The sequence below is a fragment of the Oncorhynchus kisutch genome, linkage group LG7, assembly GCF_002021735.2.
Source record: "Oncorhynchus kisutch isolate 150728-3 linkage group LG7, Okis_V2, whole genome shotgun sequence".
NCBI lineage: Eukaryota > Metazoa > Chordata > Actinopteri > Salmoniformes > Salmonidae > Oncorhynchus > Oncorhynchus kisutch.
Genome location: NC_034180.2, coordinates 6,526,423 through 6,542,763, shown reverse-complemented (window position 1 = coordinate 6,542,763; position 16,341 = coordinate 6,526,423). Strand labels below are relative to the sequence as shown.

The window sequence follows — 16,341 nt, the reverse complement described above, 5'->3', positions numbered from 1 at the left end:
CTCAGTAAAAGGGAAAATCATTCTACTCGGGAGAACTTCTACATTCCAAATCCACAAGGTTTACACCCCAAGGAGCGTTGCTGCTCATTCTGCGGTACAGTCCAGTGGAGGCTGCTAAGGGGAGGACGGCTCATAATAATGCCTGGAAAGGCGCGAATGGAATAACATTTGATAATGTTCCACTCCAGCTGTTACCATGAGCCCGTCCTCCCCAATTAAGGTGCCACCAACCTCCTGTGGTACAGTCCAATAAATGATAGGACTAACACACACAAAAAACATTGTTGATCATTTAGGATTTAAAAAATTAAACATGAATCACATAAAAATACTTTCAAGTATTATTTGTATGATAACTAGTAAAAATAGATCGATAATTGTGGACCTTTTCCATTATTTTGGCACTACAGGACTCTTATTCAGGATTCGAAAAATCCGTGACTCGGAAGTACTTAGTTCTTCTTGCCTGCGTCACAATTGTTGGACCACAGAGTTTCTGTACTGCCTTTGGTCAGACTTTGGCGCAAACAACAAAACCGCAGTGTCCAATTACAATTTCTACGTTAGCGTTTTTAATTCGCGTTGGAGATAGGATTTAGTTGACATATGTTATTTAGGCAACGCTAGCTAGCTGCTAACAATGACTAACTATATGGTTTTTCACACTCAAATAGCCTCCGTCATGGAGGTGTTAGCGAATGCAGCCGTGGCAGAGATCTGTAAACTCGTAGACGACGACTATGCAGTGTTTCGTTTGGAAATAACTCAAAGCCAGAAAGAAAACAGGACATTGCGGAGGAAACTACAGCTACTGGAACTAAAGGTGGCACGGGAGCGCGCAGAGAGGACAATGCGAGAGCGCGTCCTCGCCAGTCGTCCCAGTAGTGTCAAGATCCTCGACCGATACAGAGGAATGGCAAAAGGTACATTTAGCAGAAGGCCAAGACTGCCGGCCGTAGTGCCCTGTTCCCCTCAGCGCACGTGTGGCTTTACATGTGTTAAGTACACATGGTTAACCAAAATCGGGTGTTGGTCAATGTTTGGATTGCAAGGAATAATTCCACTGATTCCTTAGTTATCTTGAACAAAGGCACTGTCATATTTTAACCAGATTCTTGATTTACAACATTTCCTATTATTTACTAATTGAAAATAATATGATGCATGGAACATAAATCAATCTATAAATAGTGTATCAAGAAGTTATGAGAAGTGTTACCTTAGTGTCAAAACTGTCAATGGTGTACCTAACCACCACTTTTCTCCCAATCACTCTCAGGTGAAGGACATCTCACTGGAGGCCACAGAAGCTTTGTGAAGCCAGCTGAACACACTACATGGAGAGATGACCAACCAATCACTGTTGATGAAGGGAGTGGAACCTCAACCCAGCACGTTATCATGATAGAGGTTAGTGTAATAGTGTTACTTTGTCAATCAAATGTGGCCCGTTTATTTCCCAAAGGCTCCCCTCAGCTATTCAGTTCCTTACAGTGCATTTTCTACATTTTGTTACATTACAGCCTTATTCTGAAATTGATTCAATTGTTTTTTTCGTACATCAATCAAAGAATAAAAAATAAATTTAAAAAACTGATATTACATTTACATAAATGTTCAGACCCTTTACTCAGTACTTGGTTGAAGCCTCTTTGTCAGCGATTACAGCCTCAAGTCTTCTTGGGGATGACGCTACAAGCTTGGAACACCTGTATTTGAAGAGTTACTCCCATCCTTCTATGCAAATCCTCTCAAGCTCTGTCAGGTTGGATGCACAGCTATTTTCAGGTCACTAAAGAGATGTTCGATTGGGTTCAAATCCAGGCTCTGGCTGGGCCACTCAAGGATATTCAGAGACTTATCACAAAGCCACTCCTGCGTGGTCTTGGCTGTGTGCTTCGGGTCATTGTCCTGTTGGAAGATGAAACTTCACCCCAGTCTTAGGTCCTGAGCAGGTTTCTAACAAGGATCTCTTACTTTGTTCCGTTCATCTTTCCCTCAATCTTGACTAGTCTCCCAGTCCCTGCCTCTGAAAAACATCCCCACAATCTTGACTAGTCTCCCAGTCCCTGCCTCTGAAAAACATCCACACAGCATGATTCTGCCACCACCATGCTTCACCGTAGGGATGGTATTGGCCAGGTGATGATCGGTGCCTGGTTTCGTCCAGACGTGACACTTGGCATTGAGTCTTGGTTTCATCAGACCAGAGAATCTTGTTTCTCATGGTCTGAGAGTCCTTTGGGTGCCTTTTAGCAAACTCCAAGTGGGCTGTCATGTGTCTTTTACTGAGTGGCTTCCGTCTGGCCACTCTACCATAAGTACCTGATTGGTGGAGATTGAGGACATTCTGAATAAAGCTGTAACATAACAAAGTGTGGAAAAAGTGAAGGGGTCTGAATACTTTTCGAATGCATTGCACATCTACATCCTCATTTCTCGTGAGACTTCCCTATGACATTGTTATTCAACTCATGTACCGGAATAACATCCTCTCTTGTGTCAGTCTGCAGATGTAGAGGCTGCAGGTCCTGGGGTTAAGCAGGAGATGGCTGAAGGAGAAGAGGACCCACGGCACAGCAGAGACTGCCAGACTGCAGTGGCTGGAGCACCCCCTGTAGCCAAGGAGGACCCAACCACCGCCCCAGCACAGCCCAGCAGCATCACGGAGGTCAGTGGAACACAGAACACCATCTTCAAGACAGAGACATACCCCAACACTTCAACGGGGCTGGAGCGACTGGGCTCTCCTCCTGCTCCCCACTCAGAGTATTTACTTTATGGTAACCATAGCCCGACGACGGTTCTGTCCCATCAGGACCAAAGTGACTCGTTACAGACTGTCAATGATCCGTCCTGTTCATACGCTACAGAGACACAGATTATACCTGGTGACATGCCTGTGGGCTTAGATACACAGTCTAATCCAATGAGAGGGGACTGGAACCGGTACAGTAGTAGTATATACTCTGAAAAGTGCCTGGATGAGAAAGGGGAGGGTCTGGCCTTAGATGATGTGACTGTGAAAGTGGAGGGCGACGCTCTGAAATGGAATGAAGACAAGACTAATTTAGGAGAAGGACACTCGCAGGGCAACAGCAGTGACTTCTTAGACTACAGGGAAAGCTTGGAGACAAATCTAAATGTTGGGACCCACTCCCCTTTACACAAGTTCAGGAATCACAACCCAGTGTCCACGTCAATGGGGCCTTCCGATTCACACAGCCATGTCCTTTTCAATCAGGTATTGAATTCAAACGACAGGGTTAGAGCCCAGGCTCTGGGTGGGGGAGCAACATCAGGAAAAAGTAAAGAGAAACGGTTCCTCTGCGCGTTCTGTAACAAAGGCTTCAGCTGCCCCCAGAAGGTGGAGATCCACCAGAGGGTCCACACAGGGGAGAAACCCTACAGCTGTACCCAGTGTCATATTCGCTTCGCCCAGGCTGGTGACCTGAAGAGGCACCAGAGGGTCCACACAGGGGAGAAACCCTTCAGCTGTACCCAGTGTAACATGCGCTTTGCCCATGCTGGCAACCTGAAGAGACACCAGAGGGTCCACACAGGGGAGAAATAATACAGCTGCCACCAGTGTGAGAAGAGATTCTACCGCCAGCACCAGCTGAAGATGCACCTGAAGGTCCACACGGGAGAGGTGGTTCGCACTGCAGGAAGAGGTTTTCAGAGAGGAGCTACTTCAGGATACACCAGCAGAAAACCATTCCACTCAATAGCTTCTGACGTTTAGATCAAACCCTGCATTAAAGACAAAGATGAATTGTCAAAAGATCCGCAGTTGAATTTGGAATTACGAGAGTAACATGTTTTAGTGTTGAATATTCGGGAGGGATGTTGCTTCCAGACGTGTGATATACGCTGAGTTTACAAAACATTAGGAACAACTGCTCTTTCCACAAATGCAGGTGAAACCTACAGTATGATCCCTTATTCATGTCACTTGTTAAATTCACTTCAATCAGTGTAGATGAAGAGCAGGAGACTGGTTAAAGAATATTTTTTTAAGCCTTGAGAAAATTGAGGCATGGATTATGTACAGTGGGTCAGCCAACAATTGTGCAAGTTCTCCCACTTAAAAAGATGAGGCCTGTAATTTTCATCATAGGTACACTTCAAATATGACAGACAAAGTGAGAAAAAAAATCCAGAAAATCACATTGTAGGATTTTTTATGAATTTATTTGCAAATTATGGTGGAAAATAAATAAGTATTTGGTCCCCTACAAACAAGCAAGATTTCTGGCTCTCACAGACCTGTAACTTCTTCAAGAGGCTCCTCTGTCCTCCACTCGTTACCTGTATTAATGGCACCTGTTTGAACTTGTTATCAGTATAAAAGACACCTGTCCACAACCTCAAACAGTCACACTCCAAACTCCACTATGGCCAAGACCAAAGAGCTGTCAAAGGACACCAGAAACAAAATTGTAGACGTGCACCAGGCTGGGAAGACTGAATCTGCAATAGGTAAGCAGCTTGGTTTGAAGAAATCAACTGTGGGAGCAATTATTAGGAAATGGAAGACATACAAGACCACTGATAATCTCCCTCGATCTGGGGCTCCACGCAAGATCTCACCCCGTGGGGTCAAAATGATCACAAGAACGGTGAGCAAAAATCCCAGAAAGACCTGCAGAGAGCTGGGACCAAAGTAACAAAGCCTACCATCAGTAACACACTACACCGCCATGGACTCAAATCCTGCAGTGCCAGACATGTCCTCCTGCTTAAGCCAGTACATGTCCAGGCCCGTCTGAAGTTTGCTAGAGAGCATTTGGATGATCCAGAAGAAGATTGGGAGAATGTCATATGGACAGATGAAACCAAAATATAACTTTTTGGTAAAAACTCAACTCGTCGTGTTTGGAGGACAAAGAATGCTAAGTTGCATCCAAAGAACACCATACCTACTGTGAAGCATGTTTTTCTGCAAAGGGACCAGGACGACTGATCCGTGTAAAGGAAAGAATGAATGGGGCCATGTATCGTGAGATTTTGAGTGAAAACCTTCCATCAGCAAGGGCATTGAAGATGAAACGTGGCTGGGTCTTTCAGCATGACAATGATCCCAAACACAACGAAGGAGCAACGAAGGAGTGGCTTTGTAAGAAGCATTTCAAGGTCCTGGAGTGGCCTAGCCAGTCTCCAGATCTCAACCCCATAGAAAATCTTTGGATGGAGTTCAAAGTCTGTGTTGCCCAACAACAGACCCAAAACATCACTGCTCTAGAGGAGATCTGCATGGAGGAATGGGCCAAAATACCAGCAACAGTGTGTGAAAACCTTGTGAATACTTACAGAAAACGTTTGACTTCTGTCATTGCCAACAAAGGGTATATAACAGTATTGAGAAACTTTTGTTTTTGACCAAATACTTATTTTCCACCATAATTTGCAAAAAAAAATCATTAAATCCTACAATGTGATTTTCTGGATTTCTTTCTCTCATTTTGTCTGTCATAGTTGAAGTGTACCTATGATGAAAATTACAGGCCTCTCATCTTTTTAAGTGGGAGAACTTGCACAATTGGTGGCTGACTAAATACTTTTTTGCCCCACTGTATGTGTGCCATTCAGAGGGTGAATGGGCAAGACAAAAGATTTAAGTGCGGGGTATGTTAGTAAGTGCCGGGCGCACCTGTTTGAGTGTGTCAAGAACTGCAACGCTGCTGTTTCCCGTGTGTATCAAGAGTGGTCCACCACCCGAAGGACATCGAGAGACCTGGACACTGGAGACCTTTTGAGTCAATGCCCCGACAAATTGAGGATGTTCTGATGGCAAAAAGGGATGTAACTCCATATTAGGAAGGTGATCCTATTGTTTTGCACACTCAGTGTATAAGGCATAAAAAATGTTTTTGTACTGTGTTGGCCAGTGGTTCCTCATTACCCTCAACAGCACACATTTGTTGTTGTAGCCCCAGACAAAAAACAGTTGATTCAACTCATTAACTATGTTTCCATAAATTTGCCCAGAGATTTTTCATTGACATTTAGAAAGTTTGCGTAGAAAATAGATGACAGTTGTCTATCGCTGTGTGTTTCCGTAGAACTGTCTTGGGTCGATCAAAAACGGCAGACGTAATATCACTTCACATCAAGAAAAAGTACCAGTCAAAAGTTTTGGACACACCTATTCATTCAAGGGTTTTTCTTTTATTTGGACTATTTTCTACATTGTAGAATAATAGTGAAGACATAAACTGTGAAATAACACGTATGGAATCATGTAATAACCAAACAAAACCATATATTTTAGATTCTTCGAAGTAGCCACCCTTTGCCTTGATGACAGCTTTGCACACTGAAATATCACATTTACATAAGTATTCAGACCCTTTACTCAGTACTTTGTTGAAGCACCTTTGGCAGCGATTACATCCTCGAGTCTTCTTGGGGATGACGCTACAAGCTTGGAACACCTGTATTTGAGGAGTTTCTCCCATTCTTCTCTGCAGATCCTCTCGAGCTCTGTCAGGTTGGATGGGGAGCGTTGCTGCACAGCTATTTTCAGGTCTCTCCAGAGATGTTCGATTGGGTTCAAGTCCGGGCTCTGGCTGGGCCTCTCAAGGACATTCAGAGACATGTCCCAAAGCCACTCCTGCATTGTCTTGGCTGTGTACTTTTTTATTTCATTTCACCTGTATTTAACCAGGTAGGCTAGTTGAGAACAAGTTCTCATTTACAACTTCGACCTGGCCAAGATAAAGCAAAGCAGTGCGACACAAACAACAACAGAGTTACACATGGAATGAACAAACATACAGTCAATAATACAATAGAAAAAGTCTATATACAGTGTGTGCAAATGAGGTAAGATAAGGGAGGTAAGGCAATAAATAGGCCACGGTGGCGATGTAATTACAATATAGCAATTAAACACTGGAATGGTAGATGTGCAGAAGATGAATGTGCAAATAGAGATACTTGGGTGCAAAGGAGCAAGATAAATAAATTCAGAATGGGGATGAGGTAGTTGGATGGGCTGTTTACAGATGGGCTATGAACAGGTGCAGTGATCTGTGAGCTGCTCTGACAGCTGGTGCTTAAAGTTAGTGAGGTAGATATGAGTATCTAGCTTCAGTGATTTTTGCAATTCGTTCCAGTCATTGGCAACAGAGAACTGGAAGGAAATGCGGCCAAAGGAGGAATTGGCTTTGGGGGTGACCAGTGAAATATACCTGCTGGAGTGCGTGCTAAGGGTGGGTAATGCTATGGTGACCAGTGAACTGAGATAAGGCGGGGCCTTACCTAGCAAAGACTTATATAACCTGGAGCCAGTGGGTTTGGCGGCGAATATGAAGCGAGGGCCAGCCAACGAGAGCATACAGGTCGCAGTGGTGGGTAGTATATGAGGCTTTGGTGACAACGGATGGCACTGTGATAGACTGCATCCAATTTGTTAAGTAGAGTGTTGGAGGCTATTTTGTAAATTACATCGCCGAAGTCAAGGATCGGCAGGATAGTCAGTTTTACGAGGGTATGTTTGGCAGCATGAGTGAAGGATGCATTGTTGCGAAATAGGAAGCCGATTCTAGATTTAATTTTGGATTGGAGATGCTTATTGTGAGTCTGGAAGGAGAGTTTACAGTCTAGCCAGACACCTAGGTATTTGTAGTTGTCCACATATTCTAAGTCAGAACCGTCCAGAGTAGAGGTCGACCGATTTATGATTTTTCAATGTCGATACCGATTACTGGAGGACCAAAAAAGCCGATTTTTAAAAATGTATTTGTAATAATGACAATTACAACAGTACTGAATGAACACTTATTTTAACTTAATACACCAATAAAATCAATTTGGCCTGAAATAAATAATAAACATGTTCAATTTGGTTTAAATAATGCAAAAACAAAGTGTTGAAAAAAGTAAACGTGCAATATTTGCCATGTAAGAAAGCTAACGTTTAAGTTCCTTGCTCAGAACAATAGAACATATGAAAGCTGGTGGTTCCTTTTAACATGAGTCTTCAATATTCCCAGGTAAGAAGTTTTAGGTTGTAGTTATTATAGGAATTATAGGACTATTTCTCTCTTTACCATTTGTATTTCATTAACCTTTGACTATTGGATGTTCTTATAGGCACTTTAGTATTGCCAGTGTAACAGTATAGCTTCCGTCCCTCTCCTTGCTCCTCCCTGGGCTCAAACCAGGAACACAACGACAACAGCCACCCTCGAAGCAGCGTTACCCATGCAGAGCAAGGTAAACAACCACTCCAAGGCTCAGAGCGAGCGATGTTTGAAACGCTACTAGCGTGCGCTAACTAGCCAGCCATTTCACTTCGGTTACACCAGCCTCATCTCGGGAGTTGATATGCTTGAAGTCATAAACAGCGCAATGCTTGACGCAGAACGAAGAGCTGCTGGCAAAACGCACGAAAGTGCTGTTTGAATGTTTACGCACCTGCTTCTGCCTACCACTGCTCAGTCAGATACTTAGATACTTGTATGCTCAGTCAGATTATACGCAACGCATGACACGCTAGATAATATCTAGTAATAGAATCAATCGTGTAGTTAACTAGTGATTATGATTGATTGTTTTTTATAAGATAAGTTTAATGCTAGCTAACAACTTGCCTTGGTTTACTGCATTTGCGTAACAGGCAGTCTCCTTGTGGAGTGCAACAAGAGGCAGGTCGTTATTGCGTTGGACTAGTTAACTGTAAGGTTGTAAGATTGGATCCCCCGAGCTGACAAGGTGAAAATCTGTCGTTCTGCCCCTGAACGAGGCAGTTAACCCACCGTTCCTAGGCAGTCATTAAAAATAAGAATGTGTTCTTAACGGACTTGCCCAGTTAAATAAAGATTAAATAAAGGTGTAAAAAAATTGATTTCCGATTGTTATGAAAACTTGAAATCGGCCCTAGAAGTATACAGAATGGTGTTGTCTGCGTAGAGGTGGATCAGAGAATCACCAGCAGCAAGAGCAACATCATTGATGTATACAGAGAAAAGAGTGGTACTTAAGGTCGTTGTCCTTTTGGAAGGTGAACCTTCACCCCATAAAGGCTTGATTGGTGGAGTGCTGCAGAGATGGTTGTCCTTCTGGAAGGTTCTCCCATCTCCACAGAGGAACTCTAGAGCTCTGTCAGACTAACCATCGGGTTCTTGGTCATCTCCCTGACCAAGGCCCTTCTCCCCCGATTTCTCAGTTTGGCCGGGCGTCCAGCTCTAGGAAGTCTTGGTGGTTCCAAACTTCTTCAATTTAAGAATGATGGAGCCCACTGTGTTCTTGGAGACGTTCAATGCTGCAGAAATGTTTTGGTACCCTTCCCCAGGTTTTTCCTTCGACCTTATGGATTGGTTTTTGCTTTGACACGCACTGTCAATTGTGGGACCTTTATATAAACAGGTGTGTGCCTTTCCAAATCATGTCCAATCAATTGAATTTACCACAGGTGGACTCCAAGTTGTAGAAACATCTCAAAGATGATCAATGGAAACAGGATGCACTTGAGCTCAATTTTGAGTCTCATAGCAAAGGGTCTGAATACTTGTGAAAATAATGTATTTTTGTTTTTAAATTTGCAAACATGCCTAAACCTGTTTTTGGTTTGTCATTATAGGGTATTGTGTGTAGATTGCTGAGATAATTATTTTTACATTTAAAAATAAATTTTAGAGTAAAGCTGTAACATAACAAAATTTGGAAGAAGTCAATGGATCTGAATACTTTCCGAAGGCACTGTATATAGCAACACCTCCCCCATAAGCATTCCTGTCTCTTCTATAGATGTTATCCTTGTATTACTACTGCTGTATCATCAAAGGAATTATCTAAGTGAGTCACAGAAATGGCTAATATTTGAATGCTATCTGATGTTAGCAAGTTATTGATTTTCATGAACCCTATTTCTAAGGCTACATATATATTAATATGAGCAAATGTTTTTGCCCTTTCCTGGGTAGCTTCTCAGAGACATACATAATATGGAAAAGAATAAACAAACAAGAAAAAAAAACATTTAGCAGTCCATTAATCAGTTTGTGTGTGTGTTTTCTGTGGGTGGACAATAAGCCTGTCATAGTGGATGTAAGCAATGTACCCACACGCTTTGGCAGCTTTCATGGCTGGGACAAGTTATTTTTCTCTTCTGGCGCACAGCTTCGAGAACTTGAAGATTTTTGAAGAGAATAATAGGCAATTGTTGGTTAATCCAGGTGTGGAAAGCGCTTAGATTTACCCAGAAAGGCTCAAAGGTGATTCTAACATGTATTGACTCAGGGGGTTAAATACTTATCTAATTATGATATATTAGTGTTTTATTTTTCAATTATTTTTAAATAAAATTTTTAGAATTTTTCTTCCGCTTTGACAGAGTATTTTGTGTAGATTGTTGATATGTTTTTTTTTTTCTCAATTGAATCCATTTTTATCCTACATGGTAAAACAACAAAATGTGGAAAAAGGTCAAGGGGTGTGAAAATGTTATGAAGGCACTGTATATGATGTTCCCAAATGCTTATTTCATAACTTCCATTCAACTACTTAATTTCTTTCCCAAGACACTTAATGAGAAAATGAATGTCGTTTATGATGCAGATTTGTAGTTTAGACATGTATGTGTGGTTTTCATATGGTGTATTTTAAACTTATTTATGTTTAATAAACACAAAATGGGATTGTTCATTCTAAGACTTTAATTGAGACTATTTTGTATACATTGCATCAGATATCACCTTATTTAGCATACAGTACACCCGACAGCCCTTTAACTAAATATACAATGAGCTAAAAGTATTGGGATGGGTACACCCAATTCCGTCTGGGTATGACAAATAAAAATGCGATTCACTTTTTTAAAAACACATTTTTGGGACATATTCAGTCCATTTATATTTAACATTGGTGTGATTCTTTTTTTTCTTCTTGCCTGAGTAGCCTCGTTTCACTGCCAAAAATAAAATTAAACCATCTAGTGTTAAGCGAAATATCAACACAATGTCAAATACAGGTAGCCCAGTCAAATAATTAACATCCAGTCACATAAAATGTTACTCTCGCGAAAATTCCACTAACTGTCAGTATATAGCCAAACGTAGCTGCTGCTCATGTTGGTATCTGTACATGGCAAAAGCCATGACAGGGAGACATAGTGGAGTGGTAACGCACGTGCATGACCGCTTGAAAAACGTTTTGGACACTACAGTGAAAATGGTTAACTTTGTTAAAGTAAGGCCCCTGAACGCTTGTCTATTTTCTGCACTATGCAATGATATGGGCAGCAACCATGTAACACTTTTACAACATACAGAAGAAGTGTGCTGGTTATCAAGGGGCAAAGTAATGACACATAAAAATAAAATTGAGATGAGCTTAAAGTTTTCTTTACTGACTATCATTTTTACTTGTCTGACCGCTTGCATGATGATGAGTTTCTCACACGACTGGCCTATCCGGGTGATGTTTTTTCTCGCCTGAATGGTCTGAATCAAGGTTTACATGGACTCTTCGCAACTATATTCAATGTGCGGGAAAAAATTGAGGCTATGATTAAGAAGTTGGAGCTCTTCTCTGTCTGCATTAACAAGGACAACACACAGGTCTTCCCATCATTGTATGATTTTTTGTGTGCAAATGAACTCAAGTTTATGGACAATGTTAAATGTGATATAGCGAAGCACCTGAGTGAGTTGGCTGCGCAATTACGCAGGTACATTCCCAAAACGGATGAAACAAACAACTGTATTCGTTATCCCTTTCCAGTTGCCGATATCTGAACAAGAGAGCCTCATCGAAATTGCAACAAGTGGTTCTGTGAAAATTGAATTTAATCAGAAGCCTCTGCCAGACTTCTGGATTGGGCTGCACTTAGAGTAGCCTGCCTTGGCAAATCATGCTGTTAAAACACGGATGCCCTGTGCAACCACGTACCTATGTGAGAGTGGATTCTCAGCACTCACTGGCATGAAATCTAAATACAGGCACAGACTGTGTGTGGAAAATTATTTAAGATGGAGACTCTCCAATACAACCCAACATTGCAGAGTTATGTGCATCCTTTCACACATACCCTTCTCATTAATCTGTGGTGAGTTATTCACAATTTTCGATGAGCAAATAAGGTTTTATATGTAAGATGGTTAAATAAAGAGCAAAATTATTTATCATTATTTGTGCCCTGGTCCTATAAGAGCTCTTTGTCACTTCCCACGAGCCGGGTGGTGACAAAAACTCACACTCATTCTTATGTTTAATAAATGTATCATATAGTGTGTGTGTGTGGAAGGCTTACAATGATGGCAACAAAAAAACAAACATTTGAGAGTGATCTGACCCTGGTGCTAGAGGGGGTACGCAGCTGGAGGTTGAATGTTTGAAGAGGTATGGGACTATAAAAAGTTTGGGAGCCACTGCTCTAGCACTTTTGATTGTAAATTATATAATGACTTTGAGGTTAAAGTACAGACTGTCAGTTTTAAACAGAGGGTATTTTAATCCATATCGGGTGAACCGTTTAGAAATGGTTTACAATTTTTGTACATAGTCCCCCCATTTTAGGGGACCGAAAGTAATGGGACAAAAAAGTGAGAAAGTTAGCGAAGCACAAATATCATACCCCCCACAAAAATGTGTCACTGTCCCAATACTTTTGGAGCTTACTGTATCTACACATACCCACACACTAACAAACACCTACTGTACACGTCAAAATAGTTCAGTCGGGTTTGTCTGATGGTGACTTGACTTATCATAGCTGACTTATTTCTACCCACAACATCATATTTATGGCCACCATGATGGGTTTAACAACAATTCAGTAATTATTTAACTACGGTATAGGACTCAAACGTCTGTGTGTACGTACCTGAGGGAGTGTATGTCTGTGTAATCTGTATCACCTGTCTCTTCCAGGAGGAGGAGGGGTGTGAGGAGGGTCTGTGGAACCCTGATGGGACCATGGTAATGGAGGTAAACCAGACTACACCTCCTCCTGAACCCCCAGAGGAACCAGCTGAACAGCACAGGACCACACACAGTCTCACTGAGGTGAGTCCACTGTTAACTACTGTCTGAATGGTATTAGGTTAGGTCATAATTCATTTTGTCTTAAGTATGGGACCATGCCATTGAATTCTCCAACCATTAGTATAGTATCAAATTGGCCTAATCGCCCAACATCAGTGCCTGATCTCACTAATGCTCTTGTAGCTGAATGGTAGCAAGTCCTTGCAGCAATGTTCCACATCTAGTGGAAAGCCTTCCCAGAAGAGTGGAGGCTGTTATAGCAGCAAAAGGGGAACCAAATCCTTATTAATGCCCATGATTTTGGAATGAGATGTTCGACGAGCAGGTGTCCACATACTTTTGGCCATCTATTTGGTCACTGCTCCTCCAAAGCGTTCTTGTGGGAAAACCGCTTTATCTCTTCCCCAGAGCTCAGATTAGGACACTGTTAACGATGCTATCCTTCAGGCTTATGAGTTGATTTCTGAGGCACGACAACAGTTCTGTAAATGACAAAATACAGAATTACAAAGCCATGTTGAATTCGCAATTAACCAGTTCATCAAATTAATTTATAAATCCCTTTTTACATCAGCGATGTCATAAAGTGCTGTACAGAAACCCAGCCTAAAACCCCAAACAGCAAGCAATGCAGATGTAGAAGCATGGTGGCTAGGAAAATCTCCCTAGAAAGGCTGGGAACAAGCATGACTGTTTGATCGGTATGTCTTTTTGATCGGTGGTTTGGTTCTCAAGAGGTCGAAGGAATTAAAGACACTCATCAAGCACTGCAGCAGTAATGAAAGTAGGAAAGTGTTTCAATGGGCCTGCGTTGTTATTATTAGTGGCTTGGGTCTTTTTTAATTGAGAAATATTTAACTTTTTCTGTTCATCGGAGTAACAACATGAATTTGTGCATGAGGCACAAATAATGCAGTGCGACTCGAAGTTTGCCTTCAGCTTTTTTTGGTCAGTGGAGGAAGGGGATGTCAGCCCAGTAAAATAAAAATACAATTATTTAAATGTATGCTCACTCAGCTATGCTTCACAAGTAATACAACAACGGATATATTATCGGTGTGATCATATAGCCCACCTCAAATTTTGAAATATAAATTTTTTCAATGGCCCGAACAACAATGCATTGGCAGGGCAATTCAAGCAAAGTCAATATGCGGTGATAATGTATTGGGCTTATAGCTTACTGCACAAACCTCATTGCTACAGTACTGTTTTTAATTGGTTAATGTTGCATAAGCAATGTGTCTATTTCACAATAATCTATGATACTGGGTTCGTTTCATGAGCTGAAATAAAAGATCCCAGAAATTTTCCATGTGCACAAAAAGCTTATTTCTCTTAAAAATGCTGCACACATTTGTTTAAATCATAAGATTTATCCTTTGTCAAGATAATCCACCCACTTGACAGGTGTGGCTGATTAAACATCATGATCATTACACAGGTGCACCCTGTGCTGGGGACAATAAAAGGCCACCCTAAAATGTGGATTTTTTTCACACAACTGTAGTGTGTGTGGGCTGGGAGTCGGGAAGCAAGTTCAGGGAGTGCATAATTTTATGAACAAAACAAGAGACACGAACAACGCACTGACATGACACTGGAACAGAAACAATGACCCCTGGGGAAGGAACCAAAGGGATTGACATATATAGGGAAGGTAATCAGGGAAGTGATGGAGTCCAGGTGAGTCTGACGACGAGCAATGATGGTGACAGGTGTGCACCATAACGAGCAGCCTGGTCACCTAGAGGCTGGAGAGGGAGCACACGTGACAGTACCCCCTCCCCGACATGTGTGGCTCCGGCCGCAGGACACCGACCAATATGAGATGAGATCCTCAGACCCCTTGTGAGACCATATGCTGGTGCGGTTGGCCCTGGGTTCCTCCTAATGCAAGACAATGCTAGACCTCATGTGGCTGGAGTGTGTCAGCAGTTCCTGCAAGAGGAAGGCATTGATGCTATGGACTGGCCCGCCCGTTCCCCAGACCTGAATCCAATTGAGCACATCTGGGACATCATGTCTCGCTCCATCCACCAACACCACGTTGCACCACAGACTGTCCAGGAGTTGGCGGATGATTTAGTCCAGGTCTGGGAGGAGATCCCTCAGGAGACCATCCGCCACCTCATCAGGAGTATGCCCAGGCGTTGTAGGGAGGTCATACAGGCACGTGGAGGCCACACACACTACTGAGCCTCATTTTTACTTGTTTTAAGGACATTACATCAAAGTTGGATCAGCCTGTAGTGTGGTTTTCCACTTTAATTTTGAGTGTGACTCCAAATCCAGACCTCCATGGGTTGCTAAATTTGATTTTCATTGATAATTTTTGTGTGATTTTGTTGTCAGCACATTCAACTATGTAAAGGGATAAGTATTTAATAAGAATATTTCATTCATTCAGATGTAGGATGTGTTATTTTAGTGTTCCCTTTATTTTTTTGAGCAATGTATATAGAGAGACTTATCTTTAATTTGACACCCAATTTGACATGCTCCTATGAACTTCACATGTTGGTGCTCATGGATCCTTTTAGATGGAAATGTCCATATGTTGTTTCAAGCTGGGTGAATGACAAACTGATAACAGTTGCATCCTCTGCCCAAACGCAGTGGGCGCTCCGCGTCACGCGCCTCGGAGATTGACCTGTGTCGTGCAGCTCGCCACTCAAAGGAGTGATCAATGGGGTAGCGTTGAGTGTAATATTTCCTGGTGTTTGTGATGCGTGCCGTTTGGTGAGATGTAGACCCGGTGGCAATGGCGAGACAGAATACCCTGTCTGTCTTGTTGAGCTTCGGCACAGAGTTTCTACCTGATAAGGTTAGGTTATATTTGCTATTCTCTGAGAGCCTATGTTCTGAAACCCTCTGTGCTGTAGGTGCCAAGGATTTGGTGCAGTATGTAGGAGGGAGATCCCAAAATGTGAGAAATGTACCCAAGCAGGATTTTATTCTTGTTGAATATATCAATATATTTAACTATATAGAACTATGTCTGTGATTTTTTTGTACTTAGGTATATTCTTAATATATTAGATAAATAGCTAAACAAATATATTTTGAATACAGCTAGACACCAAACGCACTTTAAACAACTATTATATGTAATTATATTAAAGAACCCCATTAATTTCAGTATCAATTTTAGTTTTAGTAATCATAGTAAAGTTACTCTTTCTGTTTAAAGCATTGGATTTTGCAATCACATGAAAACTGTTGCCCATGAAAATAGTTTCCACACCATAACATAGAGAGAGATATGAACTGTTATGAGGTTACAGTACACAATCCAAGATCTCCATAAAAAAAACGTCTGACAACAATATCCACGAATTTCACAGA

General features: G+C 41.8%; 1 protein-coding gene across 2 annotated transcripts in view; it reads left to right on the top strand.

Moving 5' to 3' along the window:
• The first annotated feature begins 1,364 nt into the window (after positions 1 to 1,364).
• Positions 1,365 to 16,341, top strand: part of LOC109894063 (endothelial zinc finger protein induced by tumor necrosis factor alpha-like) — a 28,665-nt gene continuing 13,688 nt past the window's right edge. Inside the window, exons 1-3 of one of the 2 annotated variants that reach the window (XM_031828177.1) lie at positions 1,365 to 1,410; positions 2,507 to 2,671; positions 12,880 to 13,014. In XM_031828177.1, coding sequence (XP_031684037.1) covers positions 1,402 to 1,410; positions 2,507 to 2,671; positions 12,880 to 13,014 — 309 coding nt within the window. In that variant the 5' untranslated portion in view covers positions 1,365 to 1,401. Of the gene's footprint in view, positions 1,411 to 2,506; positions 2,672 to 12,879; positions 13,015 to 16,341 lie in introns of those variants that run through there. The other variant, XM_031828176.1, reaches the window with a different exon arrangement.